This window comes from Phocoena phocoena, chromosome 15 (assembly GCF_963924675.1).
Source record: "Phocoena phocoena chromosome 15, mPhoPho1.1, whole genome shotgun sequence".
Taxonomy (NCBI): domain Eukaryota; kingdom Metazoa; phylum Chordata; class Mammalia; order Artiodactyla; family Phocoenidae; genus Phocoena; species Phocoena phocoena.
Genome location: NC_089233.1, coordinates 36,695,650 through 36,713,413, shown reverse-complemented (window position 1 = coordinate 36,713,413; position 17,764 = coordinate 36,695,650). Strand labels below are relative to the sequence as shown.

The window sequence follows — 17,764 nt, the reverse complement described above, 5'->3', positions numbered from 1 at the left end:
AGCGCACTTGGGACCCCTGTGCTTCGGAACCCTGCCCTCTCTCCAGCACCTCCCTGTGAAGCCTTCTGGGCCCCTGGCCCCCCAGCAGGTACACGCAGGTCAGGCCCTGTGCCCTGTGGTGCCCTCCCTGGGCCTGCTGGTGTCCCTCAGAGACCAGGTGGCTCTGTAAACACTGAGGGTGGGGCCCTCGTGGCAGAGGCTGGGGCTCTCAGGGTGCACAAGTTCAGGAAGGGGCGTGTGTTTCCAGGTCCCCAGCCAGCTGCTGCGGGAGGCAGCCTGGGCTTCCAACGTCCCCAGCGGGCTTCCAGACAGCTGGCTGCAACTGGCTCCCACGACCCCCCCGCCACCCCTGCCCCCCAGCACTAAGTCCAGATGGTCACATCCCCATCCTGGCCTCCCAGGCAGCCCTGTTCCAGACACGTGAGCACGGGTGCAAACACAGCTCATGCGTGTGCTTTCCAGCATGCCGCCTCCCACCCCCTGGGGTAGAAATCAGCCAGACCCTAACTACAAACAGCCCCCAAACTTTATTATAAACAGGCTATGGCTCTCCAGCAAAGGCACAAAGAGGCCAGAGTGGTGCCGGGCAGAGGCCCCAGGCCCTCAGAGTCCGTGTGCAGCTGGGCACAGGGCCCGGTTGAGGCAGGCCTGGCAGCGTGGGTGGAGGGGCAGGCAAGTCTGCTGGCCAAAGCCCACCAGCAGTCCATTGATCTCGCTCCACAGCTCCCTGTGGGGGTGGGAGCCATCAGTGTGGAGGGAGGGTAGGAGGGAGGGGAGCCCACCCTGCCCCACCCCAACCCTGCACACCTGGGCAGCCACTCTTCCAGTGCCCTGCGGGTCTCCTCCGGGGACTTGGTTGCCTTCCTGGTCCACCTGAGTCGGTTTACGATTCTGTGCACGTGTGTGTCCACTGCTGCTTGGAGACGGGGCAGGGTGAACACGGGGTAGGCTCACCGGGCCAGACTGCCCCATCCCTGCCACGGCTCCCAGTGCGGGTTGGTGGGGGGCCGAGTCTGAAGCCTGAATCCCCCTACACACCTCCCCAACCCCCGCCGGCTTCTGAGGAGGACCCAGAACTGTGCAGGCCTGAGAGAGAGTCACATGGGCCATCCCTGCTGCTAGGCAGGGGCTGGAGTCAGATCCAGAGGACTTGGGCCTTTTTCCTGGGGTGCAGGCAGCAGTGCCTCCTGGCCCAGGCACCGGCCATGGGTGCTAGGCTGGGTGGCAGCAGCTTGACCTAGTGGGCTGGCATGAACTCACTGCCTGCAGAGCCAGCACCTGCCACTGCACCATCAGGGATGGAGAGGGGAGTGCGGCCAGGCCAGCTGCAGCTGTTGTGCACCAGACCGCAACCCCGGCTCCCCGTGGCCGGCCACCCTGGGGCTTGGCCTGGGCACCTGCTCACCAAGGCCCCCTCCCCTAGCCAGATGCAGCCCCTGCCTCCTCCTCCTATGTGTCTGCCGAAGAGAAAGCGAGTTCCTGCACTGGCCCACTTCCCCTGCTGCTGGCTGCCTGGAAAAAGGCTCGGGCCTGCCCCAAACAGCGATAACAGGGGCACAGGGAGAGTATGCAGATGGAGAAGCCACACCCCTGGGTCACCACCAAGCCTCAGTTTCTTTCTCTGTAACACGTAGGTGACCATGCCCTTAAGTTACCCAGAAGCCCAGCCCAGGGCCACACCACACTTGTGGGCCTGTCCGGCAGGGCTCTGCACACCTGTGCCTCTAATGGGAGCAACTACTTCCCCTGCTTTGTGGCCCAGCTCAGAGAAGCCAAGTGCATTGCCCAGAGCCACCCAGCTGGGAGGGCAGAGCTGGGATCGGCTGCTGTATCCCATGGCTCTGGCTCTCTACTCGAGGGGGCTTCTTCTCTCAGGAAACCCCCTGGGAAGTGGGGCCCACCCTCACTAGGATCTCCCTGCAGGTGGCCTGGCCCACAGACAACCAGATAGGGCAGCATTCCCACACTCCTGACTGCTGCAACCAGCTGCAGGCGGGGGCCCTTCCCCCACAGACCTGCCAGACCACTCCTAGACACGGGCAGCCGAGGACAGCCGCCCAGATAAGCTCAAGTATCTGCTGAGAGGCCGGCAGCGGCAGAAGCCCAGTGAGGGGGGCTCTGCCCGGGCCCCGCCTGGCCTGGCTCCCGCTTTTCAGGGCTTCTGGACTCCAACCTCATCAGGTAGCCAGAGCCCTCCTCCTCTGGCGGGCACTGCAGGGGAGGGGTCCCTACCCCAGGGGGCAGGCTTCACAAGCCTCGGAAGCCCTGGGGGGATCCCCACCACCTCTCCTGGCTCCTCTGCATGAGTCCCTGAGAAGCACCACGGTGGGAACACACAAGCAGGTCATGGGTCAAGCCCTGGTTTCCGGGCTGGCTGGGCCTGCGCTGTGCAGCCTCAGAAGCCCCCACTCACTGGGCAAAGATCTGAGGAAGCAGTCCCACCCCGACCCAGGGGTCTGTCTCCACTCAGAGCTCCTCCAATGCCAGAATGCAACACAAGGACCCAGGATAGGGATTCCAGGAAGGGCCCCCCCAGCCGCTTCCTCCTCACCCCGGGTCCCCATGTCTGCACTGCACCTGCCCCCTCTGCCCACGCTCATTCCAGAGCCTTGTGCTCTGGCCCTCTTCCCCAGCTCACGGCTTTGCAGATGCTGTTCCTTCTGCCTGAAATGCACTTCCTCCTCTTGGCCTGGCCAGCCCACCTCACCCTTCAGCTCTTGGCTGAATTATCACCTCCTCAGGAAGTCCTCCCAAATGCCCCAGACCAGGCCAACTCCAAAGGTGCCCTGCATGCCCCCATCAGTGTTTCTACCCCAGTGTCTCTCTTCCTCATGCAGCACAGACCCGAGTTCATCTAGGGCCTCTCCCAGAGGCCAGCATGCTATAGGAGCTCCTCAGCAAACAGGAACTCCTCCTGCTAGTACCCATCTCTGGGTGGGGTGGGCCTAGCTCTGGGCTGGGAACACCTTTCTGACCCTTCGGGCTGAGTTGTGAATGAGCAGACCTGAGCTGGGGTCACTGGTCACAAGGATGGGGGAACCTCAATGGCAGCCAGCAAGCCTGGAGCCGGCCACTCCTGCCTTGTGGGCGCATGCCACTCACCAATGCCTGACACAGTGCCCCAGGCCACTGCCATGGCCAAATGCGCCATCTTGGGCCCAACGCCTGGCAGTGCCACCAGCTCTGCCAAGGAGGCTGGGATGTCCCCATCATAGCGCTGCTGCAGGATAGCACTGGTCTGCTTGATGTACTTCACCTTGTTCTGAAAGATTGCGGGGGTCAGCGCTGGAGGTCAGGAGTGTAGCACAACCTGGGAAGACGAGGCCCAGAGGAAACCCACAGGTGCCCAGAGCTACCCGCCAGCTGTCCAGGACACACTCACAGGCACCTGCCTGCCTCTGTCCCCCCAGGAGGTGGGAACAAGCCAAGGGCAGGAGAGCCCAAGGAAGGCCCAATGCAGGCCTAGACCCTGCCTCCCACTTGCCTGGGGCCAATGACAAGTGCGTGGGGTCAGGCTTGAGTCTCCCTGCCCCATCATTCCCTACCAGAGACCAGGCAGGCTAAGCAGGACCAGCTAAGCCAGAAGCTGGGCTCAACAGCACCTGGGCCTTCAGGAAGGAAGGCTGGAGCCTGGAGCTCCCCCACCAGCCGCCAGGCCAGCCGGGCGGTTCCCATCCTGTGCCTGAGTGGACAGGGCTATTTAAAACCCATCTGATGAACTGCAGCCCACGCCAGTGCCAAGGGGAAGTAGCTCCACCCACCCGGCTGCCTTCAACAGACCCGCCCACCCACCACCCTGTACTCTGTGGCCTGTTGGGGCTCTAGAGGGGAGGGGTTGTGCACTCCAGGGAGGCTTGGAGTAAACAAAGGGATAGATGGGTGGGCAGCCTTAGTGAGGAAGAGAAGGGCCAGGCGTCTGGGAAGGGAGGTGGAGGAAGGAAGGGGTGGGCTGCAAACAGGAAAGGCCAAGGAGCTCCAGTGCCTGGACTTGAGGCCCCATGGCCAGGCCCCCTGTGGGCTAGTCAGAGCGGCAGGGGCGGGGCGGTGCTCCAGTGGGAACTCATAGCCAGGCCCCCATGGCCAGGGATGCCCACCCCGGCCTCCCACACCCCACAGCCCACTCAGTCTGACATCTTTCACAGGCCAGTGGCACCCGCAGCCCCACTTGCCACGGGCTGGGCTCACCCTCCAGAAGCCCACAGGATAGATGAGCGTGCCCAGTGTGCTGTCATCCATCTGCAGGATGCTGTCCACCGTCAGGCCCCGGGCCCGCAGCCGCTGCATGGCGCCTGCTGTCACCTGGTCCTTGGTCTGGCTGGAGAGCATCAGTGACAGCAACACCTGGTACCTCCGCACCTGCTTGCACAGTGACAGGCACCAGGGTGGGGGTGGGTCCTGGGTGCTCAGCCCAGCCAAGCCCTTTACTCATCTGCACGTGTCACCCCAGACAGTGCATGGGGTATCTGCCTCCTATCCGCCCAGGCCAAGGGTGTGTGTGTGGTGTATTTTCCACTTATGTGGAAAATAGCAGCACCTGCTTTGCAAGATCACTGTGAAGCTTAAAGAATTATTACTGCATTCAGAATTGCACCCGGCATGACGTCAGTGCTCAACAGCCCTTGGTCGCTCTTGTTATCGTTATTGCTTTGCAAAGGATGCTGCTGCCCACTTTACAGACAAGCAAACTGAGGCCTGTCACCGGGTAGCAGAGCTGGGATTGGAATCAGGTTAGTCTTAGGACCAGGCTCTGGGGCAGTGAAGTGTAAGGAACTCCCTCTCTCTCTCAGCAAACGTTACTGAACACCCATGATGTGCCAGCTGTCCCCTGCTAAAGGCCTGAGAGGAAGCAAGTGTCTTGTTCAGAAGGGGGTCACCAGCAGATGGGTGCCCGCCTACCTTCGGGGGTGCGCTGAGGTCATAGCAGTGTTCAACCCCCAGCTGGTCCACAGGCGCGTCCTTTCCACTCCTCATGGTCCGGATGTTCTCCAGCTGCTGCCGCCAGTCCTGAGGCTCCCAGGCTGGTGACTGGAGATGCTCAACCCCCTCTCCTTTCTCACCTTCTGAGGCCTCGTAGGCCACATTCAGTCTTTGAGCCTTCCGCTGACGCTTCACAGGGCTGTAGCTTTTCCTACCTTCTGCAAAAAGTACCACTTGGTCCCTTCAGTGAGGGCTACAGGTAAGGAAAAGGTGTGGGTGCTGCCCTACCTGCTATCTCATCCTACATCATTTATTCAACAACCACCCATCACCTACTACAACTGCGGGTGCTCTGGCCTCTGCAGCATGTGCTCCGGACCAGGTCAGCCTTCCTCATGCCGTTGGCCCTCTGACCAAATCCACTTTAGCACATGACAACTCTAAGTAACAGCCTCCACCATGGTGCCCCCAATCTAGTCTCGACACTGTCAGAGAGAACTTTCTAAAATCTGAATTGAGGGGCTTCCCTGGTGGCGCAGTGGTTGAGAATCTGCCTGCCGATGCAGGGGACATGGGTTCGAGCCCTGGTCTGGGAAGATCCCACATGCCACGGAGCAACTGAGCCCGTGAGCCACAACTACTGAGCCTGCGTGTCTGGAGCCTGTGCTATGCAACAAGAGTGTCCACAATAGTGAGAGGCCCGCGCACCGCGATGAAGAGTAGCCCCCACTTGCCGCAACTGGAGAAAGCCCTCACACAGAAACGAAGACACAACACAGCCAAATATAAATAAATAAATAAATAAATAAATAAATAAAAATTAAAAATTACTATCTGCTAAAAAAAAAAATCTGAATTGAGTTGTGTCACTTTCTGTTTAAAACTCCAAACTCTGTCCTGGCATCAGAGCTCCTGCCTACCTGGCTGGCATTATCGCGTGCCTGTCCCCCCCAGCCGTGCTTCAGCCCAGTGTGTCATTTTGTCTGGACTATCCCTGGGGTCTTTGGGTGTCTGTGGGAATCCTCCTCTAGACAATCCTGCAGACGTCCAGGCAGGACAAGTGGCAGGGGGCCCTGTCGTTCTCGCCCACCGCTGAATCTCAAATTAGGTCCTTAATAACGACGTAAACGTAAGGAAAGCCACGCCGTTTCCAATTTTCTCTCAGAGGCACCCTCTAGCAGGGGGAGAAAACTTCTGGCTGGGACAGTCCTTGGCACCGGGCCTCCGAGCTGGAAGCAACTATGAGGACAGGGCCTGTTTGCCTCGCAATCAGCCTGGCACAAGTGGAGTACCCTAGGGCATGCTAGTGGGACCGGGAGAACTTTCTTCAACAGGACGAAGGTGGGGGAGGTGGGAACGCCTGAACCCAGCCCCTGTCTCCCGGGAAAGAGCTTAGGGCGGGAACTCAGGGCCCCAGCCCCCAGTCTCTTGCAGGCCCCCACCCCGCCTCTCTTCCTGTGACCCCGCGCGGGCGCGGCGCTACCTGCAGCCGCCTCTTCTCTCCGGAGCGGCGCGGGCTTCTCCCTACTTCCTTGCTGACCGGCCCCGGGTCCCCGGCTCCGGCTGCGGGTCACCATCCTCACGCCCACCGCATTCATGCCGGATTCCTGCGGACTACACGTCCCAGCGGCCCCTGGGACCCCCGTCACGTGACTAGCACTCGCCCAGCCTTTCCTCCAGGGGGCGGCCCTCGGCGCCCTCCCGCTGCCGGAAGTGCAGGTCGCGCTTCCGGCGGCGGCTTGTGGCCCGGGTTGTGCTCGGTTCTCGGCGCTGGGACTACCCCGCTCGCTGCGGGCGCGGGGAGTGGTGAGTGGCTCGAGGTGTCCTGACCGCCGACTCCGACGGGGCAGCGGAGGAGGCTGCCTCTCCAGGCCTGCTCGGCACTGAGGCCGTGGGGGCGGACCCCGCAGTGTCAGGCCCGGCTCTCGGGCGCGCCCACCGCAGCCTGATTCTGGAGCTCCAAGCATTCCTCGGTTTTAAGTCATGGCGAGTGCGAGGGGGTCCCTGCTCCCTGCGTCCCCCGACAGTCCTCCTCCACACGGGGAGAAGAGAGATGGCAAACGTCAGGGCTCCCTGGACCCCGCGGCGGCCGCCCCCTGGCCCCAGTTCCCCTCCCTCACTCCATGCACTGAGGCGGGCGGACGGCCTGGCGTTTTCCAGGTTTATTTCTGGCCGGGACCGCGCCAGCCTGTGGTGGAGTTTTCTCGGGGGCTGTGGGAGGGAAGAAAGGTCGTGCCCAGCGGAGACCTAGGGTTCGCGGGCGGTCCGCGGCGGGGCAGGTGGGTGGAGCCGTCCCTGAGATCTCTGCCTGATTGTCGGCACAGAGGAGTCCTCTGATGCGTCCCTGCCCAGCATGGCCAAGCCAGCAAGCAAAGATTCAGGCTTGAAGGAGAAGTTCAAGATTCTGTTGGGACTGGGAACTCCAAGGCCAAATCCCAGGTCTGCAGAGGGCAAACAGACGGAGTTTATCATCACGGCGGAAATCCTGAGGGTGAGTGAGCTGCCTGGGTCTTCTCTGCTAGCTTAGTGGGAGGTGCAGGGAAGGCTGAGTTTGGTCTGTCACCAGGTTCTGTGGGAGATGGACTGCTGGTGACCGTCTGTGGGGCTGCTGTCCCCAGTACCATGGTGACATATGTGTCTTTTCTCTGGAAATTCAGGAAGTCAGGATCTTGGCGACTTGGTCCAGCACACTTGAGTTAGTATTCAGATGTTGATGCAAGAAAACTTGTTTTACTAGAAGACCTAAAGGCCATGGTCTCCACAGGTGATTAGGGTTATGGCCAGGGGTAACTGGTAATGTGTGAGTTTCTGGGAGAAGTAGGGCTTCACTTTTTTGTCTGTGTTGGAATCTCGCAGACGTGCCTACTCAGTGCTTTACCCATAAATAATGTTGAACGTTTGCACTTGTAAAGTTTCCCGTTCAGAAACAACCAAAATGCTCATCAACTGGTGAAGGTTTAAACAAAATGTGATGCCTTCATACGATGGAGTAGTATTTGCCAAAAAGAGGAGTGAAGCACTGATAACATGCAACAGCATGGATGAACCTTGAAAACATTATACTAAGTGAAAGAAACCAATCGCAAAAGCCCACATAACGTATGATTCCATATATATGAAATGCCCAGAAGAAGCAAATCCATAGAGACAAAGTAGATTAGCCTTTGCCAGGGCTTGGGGGGAGGAGGGAATGGAGAGTGAAGCTTCTTTTTGAGGTGATGAAAATGTTCTGGAATTAGTGGACCTGGTTGCAAGCACTGTGAATATGGTAAAAACTGGATTATACAGTTTAAAGTCGTTACAGTGGTGAATTTTATCATATGTGAATTTTATTTTAATAAAGTGCAGCTATGGAAGAAAAAAAAAATTGTCTGTTCTTACTCTCCTAAGGTGGACTAGTCAGCTCTGGTGATTCTTGGTTTCAGAAGGTTCTGCTGTGGGTCTCTAGCATGGGAAAGGCAGGGCAGTTCCTAGAGTGCTCTGTGATTGGCAGGTAAGGAGACCTGGTGTCTGAGCACTGGCCTTCTTTCATCTCTCCAGGAGCTGAGTGTTGAATGTGGCCTCAACAATCGCATCCGGGTGATAGGGCAGATCTGTGAGGTTGCCAAAACGAAGAAATTTGAAGAGGTAGGTGTGTCTTGGTTGGGTGCCTGGAGAGATTCATGTGAGCTGCATTAAAGCCTGATTTGGCTCTTTTTAGGAGCAGGGTTGACAGCTGACTTCACTAATGAACTGATATGCACCATTTGAGGGAAATTTAGTCTTCATCTTAGCGATGAGGAAGCTTCTGGAAATGTCCTGAGCATAACCTTGAGAGGCCAGTCACGTGTGGAGGTGGGGAGCAAGGGGATTAGGCTCTTTTAGCAGATCCAGAAGCGGTTTTGTGGTGCTTACAGAAATGCATGCTCACTTGTCCTCTCACATTACAGATTCGCAGGAAGGAAAAATAGGGGAACGTCAGGAGAGCATGTGGTTTCACAGAGAACAAGCCCAGGCACACCAGTCTCTGTCTTTCTGGGAGAGATGTTTGGGTGGTATTAAGCAGCCTCACAGACGTAGGAGTATTTATTTTGAGCAGATACTTCCAGGCTCTCTCCTGATGTCCTGTGGACAGAGTGGGAAGCTTCCTGCCGTTAGAGTTCCTCAAGGGCTCTGCTCTCGCCTCAGCCTACTTTTGTGTGAGTGACACAGGAGGAGACATGGGTCTCATACCTGGCGGGTTCAGATTTGCTCAGTTGGGAGGAATCACTATGTCCTTTGCAGGTCATCTGAAACGTGCAGGCTGCACATGACCAGGGATAAATGTGAGGAGAGGCATCTATGTTCTTAAAGTTGTCTGTGTACAATAAGTACGGAAAGGGGAGCCGTGTCAGAGCTGCCGTCAAGTGAATAGACAGATAGGCCTAAGAGGCTGGAGTAGTCCACGGACTCAGTGTCTGTGTGCTCTTGTGGCTTAGGTTGCATCAATAGGAGTATTGTGAATGGGACAAAGGAAGTAAAACTTCCAGTGTGTTCCAGTGTATGCCCGAATGATGTTGGTCAGGCAACATTGAAAAGACATTTTAGTTCCCCTCTTAAGAGGAGTGAGCCCGGGAAAGGGTAAGTGGTCTGGAAACTCTGGCTGGAGGGAGTCAGGGATGGTTAACGTGGAAAAGGGAAGCTGACACAAGAGAGACTGATTCTGGGAGCTGAGGGGAAAGCACCCAGCAGCTCCCTTGTGGGCTGGGTGGACTTAGGAGGCAGATTCCAGAAGCCTGGACAGAGTTCTTAGCAAGCCAAGCCAGGCAGCACTGAGTGGCCTGAAGCTGGTTTGTTTACACAGGGGAGATCCAGAGCATGGGATTCCTGGGTCAGGCTGCAGGCCCGGGGACCGCTGTGGTACTTCTGGTTCTGAGACTCTTCCAGTGGCTTTTCCCATGGAGCCTGAGCAAGCTCTCAGAGACTCCCTGCTGATCTCTGGGGGCAGCCAGGATGGCCTCCCTGGCCTTCCTGCTTTCCTCCCTCCCCTCAGACTATGGCCTGGTGAGGGTTAAAGGGACCTGTGAGGGTTCGAAGTAGCTTGGAGCTGTTCCCCTTGTCAGGCTCGTGGTCGCTGTGGGCTGTGACAGGTACATGAGGGTTTTAGAAGAGTGAGTTATAGGTTAAAAGACCACGTTGTTCTGCTCTGTCCTTTGTCCATGGAACTGTCCCTCAAGTTGAGGGGCCAGCACACCAATCCCTGTCCTTTCTTTGCCGGGCAGCATGCGGTGGAAGCACTCTGGAAGGCCGTCTCGGACTTGCTGCAGCCAGAGCGGCCGCCAGAGGCCCGGCACGCGGTGCTGGCTCTGCTGAAGGCCATCGTGCAGGGGCAGGTAAGAGGTGGCCGCTCTGTGCCTGGGGGGAGCTGGGGCGGGCCATGTGCTGACTGCTCCTGCGGGCCACACTTGGACCCTCGTCTTTGGCGAGAGCACCAGGCACAGGTTCGCTGGTTCCCAGGGACCCTGCAGCTGCACTGCCCGAGTGGGCGTGCTGGTGTCACCTCTAGTATCTGCGTGACCCTGGGCAAGTCACTGGAGCCCCCTGAGCCTCCACTTCCTCTCCTCTAAAGTGGGGATGCTTGTCATTCCCTTTTTTCTGGGACGTTCTGGGGAGTAAATGAGGCAGTTCACCCAAAATGATGAGAATGGCTCCTCACACGAGTGAGCTGTTGTTTTCTTGCTGTCACTGACCTCCTGCCCCTCACCGTGGGCTCCTGCCCCTTGCTCACCGTGCTCCTGCCATGCTGGAACACCCAGGCCACCTCTCACCATTCCTGCTTGGAAGGCTTCCTCTCCTCTTGGCCTATTTCCTCTACGCCTTCACACCCCGCTGCTCAGAGAAGTCCCCACTCTCAGCTTCATTAGATGACTATCATCATTCCGTGAGCATCCCTCGAGGGTGGGTGCATTGGCTCCTGCTGTGTGCCCAGACCTGGGCGCATAGTAGGTGCTCCACACACACACTGGTCAAACGATGACCAGTGCGCCTGATCCCCTACCCAGTTAGTCCCTCACAGCCGCTTCCTTGGGGAGGGAGAAAGGGCCCCAGGGTTGGGAGTCTTGGAGCCCACAGCGCTTCTTGGACTTCTCATAGCTTCTTGGGAAACCCAGGGGGATCTTGGCGGGACTGCTGACCCGATGGTTTTGTCTTCAGGGAGACCGCTTGGGCGTTCTCAGGGCCCTCTTCTTTAAGGTCATCAAGGATTACCCCTCTAACGAAGACCTCCACGAGAGACTGGAAGTTTTCAAGGCCCTCACGGACAATGGGAGACACATCACCTACTTGGAGGAAGAGCTGGGTGGGTGCCACGTTGGGTGTGAGGTTTCTCTGGCCTTGGTGATCAAATTTAATCTGGGATGCAGGAAGGCCTGTTGGGCCCAGAGGGAGTGCTGCAGTTCACAGGCGTGGCCTGCAGAGGGCACTGCAACACACTGGTCTGCTTATCTGTGTGCAACCAGGATCAGCCCCCCGAATCTCCCCAGGAGCTTGTTAAAAATGCAGAGTCTGGGCTTTACTCCAGACAGGCTGGCTCTGAATCCCTGGGGAGTGGGGCCTAGATGTGCCTTTTAGGCAGGCAGGAGGTGGTCTGCGTTTTGCTGTTGGGAGAGCATGCTGCTGACCCAGGCCTCAGGCTGGGTCTTATCCAGAGTGCCCTGAGGTTTTTGGGGGGCTGGGGCCACCTCGCTGCGTCTTTCTCCTTGCCCTTTTCATGCCCGGTCTGGCCTCCTAGCGCTTCCCTTTGGTGGCCATCCTCCCTGTTATCCTTATGGTGTGAGGTTTCCATGAGTCTTGAGGTTTCACGTCACTGCTGTGGGGAGAAGAGGAAGGTAAAGGAAGAAGTAAATCTGACTTGGGCCTTGCTGTTCTGTCAGAAACGGGCCTCAGCTGTTGGTCCACCTGCAGGACAGGTGCTGACAGTGAGGATGTGGTTAGCTTTTCTGTCCAAGTTTATGTGTCTAGCAACCAAGCGTTGCTTGTGTCTCCTTTGAGAGATTCTCTGTGGGGATGGGGGCCTCCTAGACACTCGCCCCGTGTTTGCACCCCCAGCATCGGGGTCAGGGCTCTGAGCATCAAATGCACAAACGCTGCCCCTGCCTCAGCTCAGACCCCTTCATGCCTCCTGGGAGCTGGTGAATTCCAGAGTCCATGACATGCTGACCTGCTTGGGCTTCAGCTGAGCCTCCATCGGTCCTGTGCTGGCCTGCCTTTCATTCCATGGGGACCAGTGATGCTGTTTCCAGCAGTGAATGGGATGGGGACTCATTTTCCTGGGGAGGAGGTGAGTAGGAAGGACATTGCTCTCCTTTTTTTCTCCCCTAGCTGAGTTTGTCCTGCAGTGGATGGACATCGGCCTGTCCTCAGAATTCCTTCTGGTGCTTGTGAATTTGGTCAAATTCAACAGCTGTTACCTCGATGAATACATTGCATCCATGGTCCAGTAAGAAAAACATGTGATCAGTAACATGCACTGATCACAGTGCTGCTGTCTTGTTTCTGCAGTTCAGCTCTGTAGGGTGAATAAAGCTGTTAAAACCATCAAATAAATGGAGATGTTGGAAGTGGCCAAAGCCACCTTCCACATAATGTTTGTAGCAGATGTGTGATATTACCTGATGTTTTGTTTATTGTTACTTGTCATTTGTTCAAAACACTCTGTGAAACCCTGCGGGCAGAGGCTTGGTCTTGGTGCTGTACACTCAGCGCTGAGCAGTGGGTGGGTGAGGGGAGCCCTGAGGGAGGATGAGCCACTTTTTTAACTGACTTGGTAGAGGAACTGGGAAGTAAAATGGAGCCACCCAGCCTCTGGGAAGTGTCCTCTCAGCTGACTTTGTGTTTCCTCCCACAGCATGATCTGCCTGCTGTGCGTCCAGACCGTGTCCTCCGTGGACATAGAGGTCAGTAGCTGCCCCTGTCCAGGGACAGTCCCTTTCACCGTCCTTCTGGGCAGGCCGGGTGGTGTAGCAACTGAGACCCCAGGCCCTGGGGTCAAGCCCTGTGCTGCCCCTCACTGGCTGTGTGGCCTCGGGAAAGCTGCTTGACCTCTCTGAGCCTCAGGACTCTCTCCTGTAAGTAAGGGCGTTGGATGACATCCGTTGCGGGGTCATAGTTCATGATGGGATAACCCACCGTGACTGGGATGTAAAAGTGCCTCCCAGATGCTTGCTCACTCTGTGGTTCCCAGGAAGGCTGCTTTGACAGAGGGGAGGGGCAGTCATTGCTGACCAAAGGATGGTCAGTGGAGGAAGCTGGGGGTGTCACTTCCCTGTGAGCAGGAGGCAGGGCTGGCCTGACTCTTTCTCCGCCCCACCAGGTCTCTCTGCAGGTGCTGGACGCCGTGGTCTGCTACAACTGCCTGCCGGCCGAGAGCCTCCCCCTGTTCATCGTCACCCTCTGCCGCACCATCAATGTCAAGGAGCTCTGTGAACCTTGCTGGAAGGTAGGGGTCTAAACTCTCATCTTGCAGAGTTCTTGCCCGGATGAAGTGATAAGCCAGGCTTATGGACAGGACAAGGGCCATCTTGTCCTCAATGAATGGCCATCTTATTCTCCGAGCAGCCAGACAATGGCCTGTTGAGGGGAAGCCAGTGGCATTTTCCCAGTGGCTGAGCTGAGGTCAGGGTTTTGGTGACATTTTGAGAACTCAGCTGCCCCTGTTCGGGAGGAGATGGTGGAGAACAGCTGGACGTGGAGGGCTTCAGAGTGGTGGCTGTGCGAGGCCCCGGGCTCGTGTTTGTGTTTGCCAGTCTAACGACGGTGCGTCTTGCTTCCCAGCTGATGCGCAATCTCCTGGGCACCCACCTGGGCCACAGTGCCATCTACCATATGTGCCGCATCATGGAGGACAGGCGAGTGCAGGTGGCCCAGCCGGCATGGGTGAGGGAGGCTTGGCGGCCGCAGGGCCTCCTCAAGGAGGCTCCCTGTGTGGGCTCTATGCCTCGGCACAGGCTGATGCGGAGCTTCCTGTTCTGGTGGGGTGGCTGCTCCAGAAGCGAGTCCTGATCTAGGGCTCACGTCTTATGCTACAGGTCACCTGTCCTCCCCTCCTCCTGCCAGTAAAGTCAGAACATGCAAAACCGAGCTCTCGACCTCCCTCCCACAGGCGGACCTCCTCCAGTGGGGCTGCCTCACCACCCACTTGTCACGAGGCCCTGCCTCACCTCCCACAGCCAGGCCGTCTCAGGTGGTGTTGCTTCTGCCCCTGAGATGGTCGTCTGTCCACTCCCGGGCCCCCCCACCCCCTCAGCTCTCACCTCCTCACTGCTCTCCTGCACTCACTCTTAGCCTCCTGAAGTCCATTCCTCCACACAGCAGCCACACGTAGTTTTTCCAGCACAGATCTGACTGTGTCACTTTTTGCTTGAAGCCACAATGGCTCCTAGTGCTCTCAGGATAAAAACCAAATGGCAAGGCCTGGATGGTCCAGCCCTGCTCAGCCTGTGAGCTTTTCGTTCCTGACTTGTTGCCCTTCTGCCACCCACCCAGGACCTTTGCACATAACTTTCATCTTGCTGAAATGTCCTTCCACCTGGGTTGAGTTTCCCTGAGTGTCCTTGACGTTGTAGTGTTGCGGTTAGATTCCCTGATCGCCCTGAGCAGGTCTGCTCTCGTATCCCATGGCTTTCCTTCTTAGCTGTAATCTGAGTTGGAACCTTGGTGTTTATTTACATGATCCTTTGGTTCACACCTGTGTCTCCTAGGCTGTCAGCACCATGATGCTGAGGGCTGTTGAGCGAATGCGTGAATGAATCACACGGTTGCTGCTGGCCCCCGAGTCCCCTACCCAGCCTACTTCCCCAGCTTTGCTTCTGCTTCATAAGTGTAGGGACCTCCGGGGAGGCTGCCAGGAGCCTGGGTAGATGCTGGGCTGGGCCCTGCTTATATCCTGTCTTCCCGGGGAACGCTTTCAGAGCCTACATGGAAGATGCCCCACTGCTGAGGGGAGCTGTGTTCTTTGTTGGCATGGCTCTCTGGGGAGCCCACCGGCTCTACTCTCTCAAGAACTCCCCAACATCTGTGTTGCCGTCATTTTATGAGGTAACTTGGCTTCTGTACCGCAGTGAGCTGGCGAGGGCAGGAAAGCTCACCTCAGCCCCACCCAGTGGGGACAGGCCTGTCAGACGGGGAGTCTGCTGCAGGGGCAGGAGGTGGGGGGTGGGCACGGGGGGAACGTGTGCAGTCACTTGCTTTGCAAGTAGGGTTGCGATGTAGGGCCTTTGAAGGTTTTATCCTCAAGCAAATATTGTATTTTGTGAATTTCATTTTCTACAAATTAGCATCAGGACTGCTCAGGATTCCCCCTGGGGATAGTGACATACTTGCTTTCGACAGTTTCCTTGGTCAAGTGGCAAACTTGCTCTTGGTCTAGAATGAGACCAGAGATAATAGCTTGTGTTTCCACCGTGCCTGGTGGAGTTCGGAGCACTTTGCATGTTTTCATGTAGCTGTCATGGCACCTTGGTGAGCTGGGGCAATCATACCATCCTCATCTTACCTGACAAGCAGATGAGCTGTGTCATGTCCCAGCTGCCCCTAATGGGGTCCTTCTGGCCACAGCCTGTCTCCTGGGCAGTGGAGGGCATGTTCTTTGCGCGTTGCTTGCATCAGGGTAGCTTTCAGGTTCTTCTAGGCCAGGAAGCCAGGGGCCCAGAATTTGAAATGAATGGTCTGGCTACGTCAGGCCCTTTGGAGCCAGTATAGAAAACACACTTCTGGGTTCCTGAGGTACTACTTTTGTGGCACACAAGATGTGCGTGGTAGCGAGGCATCTCATGCTAGGTTCCAAGGGCGACGTGCTGGGGCTTCCTGTGCATGAGTGCAAAGGGGCTGACGCTGTGTGCCCCCCGGGCCGTGTTCCAGGCCATGACCTGTCCGAACGAGGTGGTGTCCTATGAGATCGTGCTCTCCATAACCAGACTCATCAAGAAGTACCGGAGGGAGCTCCAGGCCGTGACATGGGACATCCTGCTGAATATTGTTGAACGCCTGCTTCAGCAGCTCCAGGTGAGGTGGGCACAGGGAGAACCGAGACGGCCAACCTGTTGGCCAGAGGGCCCCTTCCTGGGGGGCGTGGACCCATGGGGGCCGCTCCCCGCCCCTCCAGGGCCCTCCCTCAGAGCTTGCTAGGCCGTGTTCTCTGATGGCTCTTGGGTGGCAACTCACCGTCCACTGAAGACGGCTGTTTTTCCCAAATCCCCTCTATCAGTTGGAGCAGGACTATGTAATAGGTGAGCAAGGGGGTGGAGGGTCGTGTTGATCAAGATCAATAGAGTAACACGCCAGGTGGCCTCCATGGCCTGCAAGTGGACCCTGAAGACAGTTCCCAAAGTGTCTCGAATGCTGCCCGCAGTTGGTGGAACTTTGGAGGAGGGCTTTGACTATGGCAGGAAGGAGGACGTGATGGTGCAGGGGCTGCAGATGAGATGAGGCCCCATATAGCATGGGCTCGGGGCTGGGGCACTAGGGCGGGCTTTAGGCGGACGGCCAGGCCCGTGGGAGGAAGGACCGGAACTCAGCAGGGCCTGGGTTCTTGTCCCTCAGCGGTGGCTGCTGGGCCAGATCATTGTCACGACCAGCTGGTCAGGCAGTGCTTCATCTTGGAGTGATGGTCTGGGAGGCCACACCCCTGGGGCCTCCAGAAGATGCGAGAGCCTGAGGGAGGCGTGAACACACTGGTAGTGGAGGCCCACCATGTGGGCACAGCCAGGACCCCTTGGGCCCCACCGTTCCCCAATGGGCAGGAATAGCACTTGTGCCCCCTGTCCAGTGGGAGGACCTGAGAGGGTGTCTGGATTCAGCTCATTTGAGCTGAGGACTCCAATGCCGAGTCCTTGAAGGGAGCTGAGATCCCTCCTGTGTAACCATGCCTTCGTGTTGCAGAGCCTGGACAGCCCAGAACTCAAAGCTATCGTCCACGACCTGCTGACCACGGTGGAAGAGCTGTGTGATCAAAATGAGTTCCACGGCTCGCAGGAGAGATACTTTGAGCTCGTTGAGAGATGTGCAGACCAGAGGCCTGTAAGACCACCTCTCTCTCCAGCACAGTGGGCCTTTGGTGCTTGGGCAAGAGCGTGGTTTAGGTCAGGCTGCTGGGGGAGAGGAGGGGCTGCTCAGCTCCCGGAGGTCTGGCTGTGTGGGTCTGGAGGCAAGTTTTCCGTGAGTTTGAAGTAAAAACCTTGGCAGGCTTCTGCTCCCCTGGGATTTGTGCTCCAGCAGAGAAGTCTGCCATGCCGTCAGGAGGCTGAATGCGTGTGGGTCTGTGAGAGCACATCACAGCCTAAGCATTTGTTTCCTCCCACCTGTGCGGAGGGAGGGGCCAGTTGGCTTCATGCTCAGCATGTCTGCTCTCCGAAAGGCAGGCAGTCCTGGTGCCAGAAGGGCTCAGCCTGATGCAAGGCTTTTATGTGGGTTTTATTTTTTATTTCTTTATTTTGGCTGTGTTGGGTCTTCGTTGCTGCACGCAGGCTTTCTCTAGTTTCGGCAAGCGGGGGCTGCTCTTCGTCGTGGCGTGCAGGCTTCTCACTGCGGTGGCTTCTCTTGTTGCAGAGCATGGGCTCTAGGTGGGCTTCAGTAGTTGCAGCAAGTGGGCTCAGTAGTTGTGGTGTGCAGGCTCTAGAGCACAGGCTCGGTAGTTGTGGCACACGGGTTTAGTTGCTCCACGGCATGTGGGATCTTCCTGGACCAGGGCTTGAACCCATGTCCCCTGCATTGGCAAGCGGATTCTTAACCACTGTGCCACCAGGGAAGTCCGTTATGTGGGTTTTAAATGAATCTTCACTACTGCCAGCACGGCCTTTACCGTGTGGGCTCCCTACCTGGGCCTCGGAGTGGC

At 57.5% G+C, this 17,764-nt stretch overlaps 2 protein-coding genes across 20 annotated transcripts in view; one reads left to right on the top strand and one right to left on the bottom strand.

Moving 5' to 3' along the window:
• Positions 1 to 508: 508 nt before the first annotated feature.
• Positions 509 to 6,530, bottom strand: NTHL1 (nth like DNA glycosylase 1). 2 transcript variants are annotated; one of them, XM_065892850.1, is made up of 6 exons: positions 6,401 to 6,530; positions 4,897 to 5,135; positions 4,186 to 4,356; positions 3,103 to 3,262; positions 808 to 913; positions 509 to 727 (listed from the first exon to the last, which is right to left on the bottom strand). In XM_065892850.1, exons 1-6 carry the CDS (start codon positions 6,513 to 6,515, stop codon positions 604 to 606), a joined length of 915 nt encoding a protein of 304 aa, XP_065748922.1. In that variant the 5' UTR covers positions 6,516 to 6,530; the 3' UTR covers positions 509 to 603. The 2 variants fall into 2 exon arrangements, with proteins under 2 accessions (XP_065748922.1, XP_065748920.1); XM_065892848.1 differs by lacking the exon at positions 4,186 to 4,356 and having other exon boundaries at positions 6,401 to 6,515.
• Positions 6,531 to 7,270: 740 nt separating this feature from the next.
• The window catches only part of TSC2 (TSC complex subunit 2), a 36,521-nt gene continuing 26,027 nt past the window's right edge, over positions 7,271 to 17,764 (top strand). For 10 of the 18 annotated variants that reach the window (XM_065893000.1, XM_065892995.1, XM_065892989.1 and 7 more), the window contains exons 1-11: positions 7,271 to 7,408; positions 8,458 to 8,544; positions 10,158 to 10,268; positions 11,089 to 11,233; positions 12,256 to 12,373; positions 12,782 to 12,830; positions 13,247 to 13,372; positions 13,708 to 13,781; positions 14,844 to 14,970; positions 15,793 to 15,936; positions 16,813 to 16,950. In XM_065893000.1, coding sequence (XP_065749072.1) covers positions 7,271 to 7,408; positions 8,458 to 8,544; positions 10,158 to 10,268; positions 11,089 to 11,233; positions 12,256 to 12,373; positions 12,782 to 12,830; positions 13,247 to 13,372; positions 13,708 to 13,781; positions 14,844 to 14,970; positions 15,793 to 15,936; positions 16,813 to 16,950 — 1,257 coding nt within the window. Of the gene's footprint in view, positions 7,409 to 8,457; positions 8,545 to 10,157; positions 10,287 to 11,028; positions 11,234 to 12,255; positions 12,374 to 12,781; positions 12,831 to 13,246; positions 13,373 to 13,707; positions 13,782 to 14,843; positions 14,971 to 15,792; positions 15,937 to 16,812; positions 16,951 to 17,764 lie in introns of those variants that run through there. The other 8 variants (XM_065893004.1, XM_065893003.1, XM_065892997.1 and 5 more) reach the window with 4 other exon arrangements.

Coding starts and splice junctions, on each gene's coding strand:
- NTHL1 (XM_065892850.1), bottom strand. CDS start 6,515: ATGAATGCGGTGGGCGTGAGGATGGTGACCCGCAGCCGGAGCCGGGGA. Junction 914..3,102: donor GGGCACTGTGTCAGGCATTG/GTGAGTGGCATG, acceptor GTCTCCAAGCAG/CAGTGGACACACACGTGCAC. Junction 728..807: donor CTGGAAGAGTGGCTGCCCAG/GTGTGCAGGGTT, acceptor CCACCCCCACAG/GGAGCTGTGGAGCGAGATCA.